Genomic DNA, 8392 nt, shown 5'->3' with positions numbered 1-8392 from the left:
AGGTTAGACGGCCTAGTGGGAGCGGGGGGGGGGCTGTGGCTTGGAGGCTAACCTCTGGGCCTCTCCCAGGATCCTCTCTTCACTGCTCTACTCGCAAAGGTCTGGCCTGGTGTGGGATGAGAGGTCGGCTTCTGCCTCCTGCACCACCACTTTCTGAGCCCCCAGCCTCTCCCCCACCAGGCTCTTAACTGCACCGTTGCCGTTAACTTTCCCACGACTCAATACCCAGCCAAGTCTGGGAGGCCAAGGATATCTAAATTTCCTTGATGCCTCTGATCTTGCTGTGCTGTGTGACTCAGACCTTTGCTGAACGTCTCTGGTCCAGCACTTTATAAAAAGGAAACTCAGACTTGGGGGGCAGGGGTGGGCAGGGAGTGTGATAAGCTCTAAGTGTCAAGGGATGACCAGATCCTGTGCATAGCCACTTTCCCTGGTAATTACAAAGCCCTGGGGTGAAGGTTCCCTCCTGCTCCATCCCCCCCCCCATCAGAGCAGATTCCCAGTGTGGACAGGCTCAGAACCCCATAACTGGGACAACTGAGGGCACCAAGTCCAACCTCATTCCTGTCCATCCCCAACCCTACCACAGTCCCAAGATGCTCCACCTGGGAAGGACCGCTGGGTGGCCAGTGTGACCACACCTGTCCTCTGCCACACCACCATCCTTACTGCAGACGCATTTTGGCCTCCTCCATTCACTTGACTGCTTAGAACAAGTCTGTCCCACTTGCCATCAGCCTTGGGGGCAGACACATCCCAGTTCCCCAAATTCAGCCAGGATGGGGCTGAGAGCTGGGAAGGGAATCAGGCCAAATGTCCTGTGAGCGGTGCCAAGCGTGCCAATCTGTTGCTAGACTTGAGTTACACTAGAGGAAAGCGTCCACGCTTTGGAGGCTTGGCATTTCCTAGGCAGTCACAATTTTCTTCCTCTCAATTTCTCTTTAAAAAGTCAAGCCTCGCCCTTCTCCAGAGGCGCATGCTCCCATTCCTTTCCCTGCCACTACCCCTCCTCCACCTCCCACAGGGAATACCTTCCAGTCAAGCCCCCCCACCGCTGCCCCCTGGTTGTAACTCTGAGTCCCTCCTCCTCGTTCTTCTCCCATAGTTCTGTCCAGATCTGAGCTGGGAGCCCAGGTTCCTAGCATCAGAAGTGCAGCCCTGTCTAAGCTGAGCTCCACCTTCCCATCGGGGAAACTGAGTCTCATGAAGAAGAGGGGCACAAGTTCAGAACAGATGGCTAGATAGATGCCCAAGTCCTCTTAAAAATGGGAGACTAAGGCTTGACTGGCAGGAAGGGTGGGTGAGAGGCACCATGCAGAACCCCCATGGTAAGACGTCAGGGGAAAGTTGAGTCTACTCTGAAATGGAAGGGAAGGGTGTGGACAGAAATAAAATGAGCTTCTGTGGGCACAGGACATAAGAGACTCCTGAGAACCCATGGGTGTAGGTGGGGGTGCTTCTGTTTAAAGGAGAGAGGGATACAGTTTTGTTTTTGTTTTTAATTGTGAGTATCCTCCCTCAAAAAATTCCTTCCCAAAGCCAACCAGGTTTGGGGTGGTCAGGAGTGAGGAGCTAGACACGGGAGATGTGAGCACAGGACATGGAAGTCTCCTGCAAAGAGTGGGGGCCACTACCTAAAAGAGAAAGGGGTACAAAATAAAAATCCTGAATATCCCCCCTCCAAAAAAAAATCCTCCCATAGCCTCACTCCACCCTGGGCTTGGGGGGGTGGAGGTGGGTGACTCACCTGGGCCGGCTGGCCAGCCCCGGAGGGGGCGGAGTCGCCATGGAGGTGGGAGCAGAGGGAGCTGAGGAGGCACACGGGGTCCACGGTCCAGCCGCCAACCTGTGTGTGCGAAGCGGGGGACACCCCATTAGGGGGAGCGGGCAGGAGCCGCTGGGGGACTGTGACAGGGCAGGGAGGGGCGGTCCTGGGGCAAGCCTTGGCGCTGAGCTCACACTGCAGAGGGCCCCAGCGAGGCTGGCACGTCCCTCCTCCCTCTGTAGCCTAGGTCTCTCACCAGAACCTTGGGTCTGTTTTGGATGTCTGTCCCTCCTGAGCCTAGGGCAGGCGGGACCTCCTTCCCTCTCCGATATTCCTGAACTCTATCTGGAATTCCTGACAGCCTTTCTGCCTCCCTTCAGCAAGGGTGTCCTCACCTTCTCCCCTCCCTGAGGATGTCAACTCGGAGCTCAGAGACCACGCCACTAGGCAGAGAGGCCTCACCCCACCTGTCTCTGTCCTGACCGCCCATCTTTCTTCACTGCTATGTCAGTGGAAAAGAACTTCTGGGGACCAGCAGGTGGCGTGGTGGTTAAGGCGCTGGACACTCCCAGGTAAACAACCACAGTTCGAGTCCTGGACCTGATGGCTTGCTTTCGCATTTTCCCTCTCTCTCCCTCTATGTCTCACTCTGATCAAATTTAAAAAGTGATAATAAATGAATAAATGAAATTAAGTAAATAATTCTTTAAAGGAAAAAAAAAAAGAAATGAACTTCTACCCCAAGGCCACCCCACTCCTAAGGCTCGAAACCCATTTCTTCCTGATCCTCCCCAGGAATACCGCCCTCCCAGCATCCTCAGATTCATTCCTCTCTCTCAGTAATTCATTAAACAAACATCGAGCCAGCACCAGGCTTCAGCCTGAGCAGCTGCGCAAATGAGCTAGCCGTGGGCCCTGCCGCCTACGGGCTAAGGGAGGAAGGGGCGAGTGAGAGTCAAAGCACTGGTCCCTTTCTAAGTGGTCAGAGTGCCTGCTCTGTGCCAGTGACCATGCCAGGCACCCCTGAGGCTTTCTGACACCCCCTGTGACCTCTCCCAGGCTGCTGCCTCTGGAACTGCCACCCTGGCTGTCTTCATGTTTTTCTGGCCAGATCTCCCCAGACAGGTGTGTGATGAGGCCCCTGGCACCTCAGCCCCTCCAGCCTCCTAGCCCCCGGAACACCCTGTGGACCCACCATCCCAGCCAGTCCCCATAGCTCTTGCTTTCTCCCCATCCCTTTAGATTTCTAAACCTCCTGCAGGCCCTGCCTCCGGTCCTTTCTCCTCTTCTTCATGGATGGTCCTCCCTCCCCATCATGGTTCTCTTTTCAGTCTCCTCGATCCTAATAGCCATTCTTAAGACCTAGGACCAGGACATAGAAGCACTTCTATACCTGCCCTGGCCATGCTCAGCTGGGCCCTAGAAGCTGTGGTCCCTTCAGAAGCCTGAGCTGCACAGAGGGTGCCTAACAGGAGTCTCTGGAGATGCCCTACCCATGCCTCAAACCCATTCCCTATGGTCTTCTCCCAACCCTCAGATGTTTCCCTTCCAACCTCCTGTTTCTCACCAAGACACCAACATCTCCCTGTCAGCAGGTTTTTCTGCCTCTCAGGTCCAGGCAGCAAACGGCTTTTGCTTACTTCTCTCCAGTCCCCATCCATTCATCCCTCTTCTTCTCCCCCTGCCTCCAGCACCCTTTCGTCTCCTCCTAGTAACCATCCAAAAACAACCACAGCCCTCTTAGCCACCACCATCTGCCCCCACGGCTTCAGTCTGCCCCCACACATCCCACTATGCCCACCTGAGCCTTCTACGCCAGCCAGGCAGACCTCTGTGCTAGCCCCGAACCAACTCAGGCCTCTACTTGTGCCCCTCTGCCCACCTCCTAAAATGTCGTTTTTCCCTCCATGCCTATTCAAACCCTCTGCATTCTTCTAAGCCTAGTTGAGGTACCTCCTTCTCCAGGCCTGCTGACCTGATCTCCCTTCTTCTAAATCCTTTCCCAACTGACTGTGTTCTTCATATTTGAGTTTAATCACCGTTCCTCCCAAAGTAGCTGATAAAGATCCCTGCTCCATCCCCAGGCCAGAGCACACAGGAGGAACCCACTGAGAGGAACTCTTTGAGGACCAGGATCTTTGTCTGCAATTCTGCCTTGTCCTAAGCTGGACCCTGCTCCCAGGGGCATCTGGAGCTGGGAAGAGGCCAGAGAAAGTCAGAAATGGTGGTAGCATCAGTGGGCAGGTAAGGGACAAGAAATGCACCAATGTCTCCGCAGTGAGGGTGGGGGCCGGGATGCTCTTCCCCACCCCTAGCCACACCCAGCAGTGCCTGGGAAAGGCAGACAGAGCAGGACAGTATGGGGATAGGGACTGACACCCCAAGACCTGACTGAAAAGATGCCGACGAGAGACACCACCCTGGTCTCAGTCCCTGTTCCCAGCAGCCAACATGCAGCAGCCAAGGCACCTCACCAACATGGGACCGCCAGCAGACTAGTCCCAAAGAAGCACATACTTGGGGGAGAGATGCATTCAGGAACCCAAAGATCTGGGGGAGGATTCAAAGGGAAGCTTCCCTCACCCCGTGTAGAAGGGCACAGGTCCAGAGGCAGAGGCCAGGAGTCCTCCCTAAGCCTTACTGATAGCGGGAGAGAAACCAGGGCACAGAGAGGAGGCCTCCAGCTCAAAGTCACACAGCAAGTGGAGGGGAGGAGGTGGAACAGGAGGAAGGAGTTCCAGGCTCTGCAGTTGCAGGGACTGAGGACATATCAGATCCAGCCTACAGAGGCTCCCAGCAGAGATGCGACATCCGAGACCTCAGCTGGATGTACCCTCAGGCTCAGAACCGTCAGTCTCCAAGTCTGTCCCCTCCCTTCCTCCCAGCCACTCCCCTGGCCTCCTAGACAGGCCTTCCAGTTCTGGTCCCAAACAGCCGCTTTCAGAGGCAGGGCCTCTCTCTGCCCAGTTACGAGCTCCAAATTCCAGGGCTGCAGGCGGCGGTCTAGAGGCTGAGCTCCCACCTCCTTTTTCCCAGGCTCCAGAAAGGCCAACCAGGGCAAGCCTTGAAGGGCAGGGGCGGCTCCCCAACTCCTCCCCTTCCCCTCGACACGTTGGAAAGATCCAGGGGGCGGAATCAGACCCTTTCCCCGCTCGCAGCAGCCGCAGACCCCCAGCCCGAGGCGCTCGCACTCACCTGCTCTCGCATCCTGTCCTGCTGACCTCGAAGGGCCAGGGCGTGCTGCGGGTACTTGCTCTTCAGGTGGTCCATGAAGGCATCGCGCTTGCGGTCGGCATCCGCCTTCTGGAGCCCGCTGAGCGCTTCCAGACTCCCGCGGGTACTCGGCATCGTCCGCAGACAGCATGGGGGGGCTGCTCCGCTCGGGATCTGCGAGAGGCAAGAGGGGCACGGCCGGGTCACAACGCGCCCGGCCCTCGCTGCCCGTTCCCGACCGGGGTCCTTGCGGGGAGGCAGGGATCGGAGGCGCCCACTAGGGGACAGAACGAGGCCGCAGAGTGCATGGGTTGGAAAATGTGCCTGGAGTCCAAGGGAGGGGCGGGGAGCAGGGCCGGATTCAGTCCCCGGCTCCTCAGAGGTGCGTTTGGAGTGGTAATGACTGCGGGGAGGGGCAGTCCTCAGGGGCTCCGCGGCTTGGAAGGAGCGTGGAAGAAGGTGTGTGGGACACGTCTCTAGACACACCCCCTTCCCCTTCCTAGAGTTCGAGCTGCGAGGGAAGCGGAGTTGCTTTTTACAATAGATGCTTCCTGAAGGATGTGGGAAGGAGTTTGCTGAGTCTTCCTTTCAAGGAAAAATCAGCCGGGGGGCTGCCGCCTCCCTCAGACTGCCATGTCCAGGGCAGGTACCCTAAAGGCGGGGCACCGGCTGGGAGAGGCCAGGGCTAGGACACCTGGGGAAATGAGGACGAAGATCACCCTTATTCCCAGGGAGATGGAGGCCCAGGGTGTGGGGCAGCGGGACCCCCTTTTCTTTCCCTCCCCAGACAGACAGATGGACAGACAGGAGAGGCTAGGTACAGAAAAGACAGTGAGAAATGGATTGGGACAAACTTAAAGGAGAAAGAAAGCAGACAGAACAGCCCAAGTCCTTCCTCAACCCCATCTGGCCTCCCAACTCACACACAAGCTCAAGATCCCTACGAGACGCACAGGGGACAAAGGACAGTACAGAGTGAAAACACGAGAAGGCCGGGGGTCTGAGGTTCCCACAGAACTAAGCCCCTTTCCCAAATGCCACCCAAGCCCTGAGCATCTGTCCTCCTAGAATCTGTATATCCAAGTCTGCTGCCCACACCCCCCACGCCCCCACTATGACATTCCCACTGTCCAGCAGTGACCAGAGGTTCCAGAGGTACCTACACTCCCGTGGGGGTGGAAGGAGTTGCTGGGGGCCTCCATCAGCCTTATTCCTGGACATAAAACAGAGTTGCCCTCCTTGACCCCTGGAAGTCACCCCTACTGAGAGACAAGTGGTGCAGTCTCCCCCGTACACCCCCAGCCCCATAATCTATCAGCCTCAACGTTGCACCCCCCTCCCCAAGTGTAACCAGAAGCTAGGCCCAAGCGCTGCTGCGGACACTCGCACTCACAGGACCCCGCACTGCCTGTCACTCAGGGGCTTCTCCAAGGACAGACTGAGGCAAAAGGGTGTGCTGGGAATTCTGGGACGCAGCTCCAGCTCCGTTGCTCAGCACCCTTCTCCCCCTTCTCCCTCCCCATATCCACTGTTCACGGCCCACTGCCAAGCCTATGACCCTCTGCCCAACCACAGTAGGAAAGACGAGGTTTGGCCGCTTTGCACGAGAAGCTACCTGCCACCCCCCCACGTGTGTGTGCACACTCACACACGCACTCTCTCTCTCTCCTCCTTGGGCTGAGGCTGAGGTATGTACACCCAGGGTACAGAGCCCAAGAGGACCAGCACCTCCCACAGAAACCAAGAGAAGTGCTCCCAGGGGCACGGATCTGGAGCGTCCATGGCGCCCAGCCTCGCAGCCTGTGGCCTCCCAGCACCTCTGTTGGGTGGGGGTTATGGTGGTCCCCACTTCACAGGCTCAGAGAAGTTCAGTGACCTGCTCAAAGCCAGTGGGTGGTAGAGGCTGGATGTGACCCCAGTATCTATTAGGATCGCATGGTCACTCTCCCCTACACAGAGGATGGCCGGGCACCCCTCTGGTCTCCCCACTAGTCTCCCCACCATGGCACTGGGTCTGGGCTTGCTCCTCCCTCTCACCAGTCGCCATCTTCTCTCTTGTGTCCAGAGACACAGACATGGCTTTGGTAAGAACATTGTTGTATATCTTAATAATTACATGTTTATTTCCAGAAGGGTTAGAAACGACCTAAACGAGAAGGTCAAAGCGCTGAGCTCCTGGCTGCCATTCCTTAGGATGGTAGTGAGATCGCTTTCCCTTGGTCAGTGGATTTTAGCCAAAGTGAGTTCAGTCAACAGCAGTGCAGATGGCTCCTTGATACAGACAGACAGACGAAATTTGTGAGGGTGGCACTTTGACTGTGTAGAGCGGGGGACCCTGGGGCCACCTTCCTGAGAGCCAGTCTCTGCCCCTTGAGGGGCTTGAGGCACCCTGTGCTGACTAAGGAATGTGACCTGAATAAGACAACCAGGAGAAAGCCGGGTGCTCCAGGTGCTGGGGAAATTGCCCCGACCAAAGTCAGGGGGCTGCATCCTGTGACCTTTGACCTTCCTCCTTGTCCTCCTTCCCTCACCATCATCTGGAGGTTCACAGCCCCACTGAACACAACTGAGCACAACTGAGCAGGGAGAGACCCTCCACTGCCCGAGGTCTTGCTGCTAGTGCTTACCCCTGCCTGAGCCGGGGGGAATGCCCCATACCCGCCTAGGGCTCTGGACACATGTAGGTGCCTTCGGACAAGTCTGCCCTCTCGATCTTCCAGCTACTTCCCTCCTGGCTCCAGAAGAGCTCCTCATCACCTGCCCTGTCCCCTCCATGCCAGCACCTCCTCCCTGCCTCCTGGGGGACCTCAGTGCATCTGGGGTCGGGCAGTGTGCCAGCCTGAGAGGGGCGGTGACTGAGGGAGTCCCACAGAGTACGGAGCAGGCAGAGCAGAGGCAGTGGTGGGCGCCCACTCTGCAGTTACGTCAATCTCATGCCTCCAGTGGCCATGGGTGGCAGTGGGCAGGGGGCTGCTGTGCCAGCTTGAATGGACAGGAGAGCAGGGATTCACCCCTCACTGTCTCCTCGAGGTCAGAGCTCACTCTTCTGGGTGAGGCATAGAGGCAAGTGGAGCAGGAGCTAATAGGGTGGTGGCAAAGTGTGGGGATGGAGCAGGAAAGACAATCCGCTATGCCTGAGAGGCTGTGGGAAGAAGGGAGGTCTTGCTAAAGAAGCTTTAGGAAACCAGCAGTTAGCGTAATGGCTATGTCGCTGGATCCCATGTAGTCGACCGCGGTTCGTGTCCCGGACCCGGTGGCTTAAAACTCACGCTGGGTGCGTGTGCGTGTGTGCCCAAGATCCCAAGAGGAGAGTGGAGGAGGAGGAGGAATTGCGGCGTGACCATCCCCCCTCGGGGGTGATTTCTCACTTTCTGTCTCTCTGTCTCTCTCTGTCTGGCGAGCACACGCGCCCTA

General features: G+C 57.2%; 1 protein-coding gene across 1 annotated transcript in view; it reads right to left on the bottom strand.

The window, feature by feature from the left end:
- SRCIN1 (SRC kinase signaling inhibitor 1) overlaps positions 1-8392 on the bottom strand; it is an 81659-nt gene that overhangs the window by 43707 nt on the left and 29560 nt on the right. The window contains 3 exon segments of the mRNA XM_006166121.3: positions 1748-1846; positions 4961-5093; positions 5095-5152. Coding sequence (XP_006166183.2) covers positions 1748-1846; positions 4961-5093; positions 5095-5152 — 290 coding nt within the window.

This window comes from Tupaia chinensis, unplaced genomic scaffold, assembly GCF_000334495.1.
Source record: "Tupaia chinensis unplaced genomic scaffold, TupChi_1.0 Scaffold144171_1, whole genome shotgun sequence".
Lineage (NCBI taxonomy): Eukaryota > Metazoa > Chordata > Mammalia > Scandentia > Tupaiidae > Tupaia > Tupaia belangeri.
Note: the sequence above shows the minus strand (reverse complement) of the source record. Positions and strands in the feature narration are given on the sequence as shown.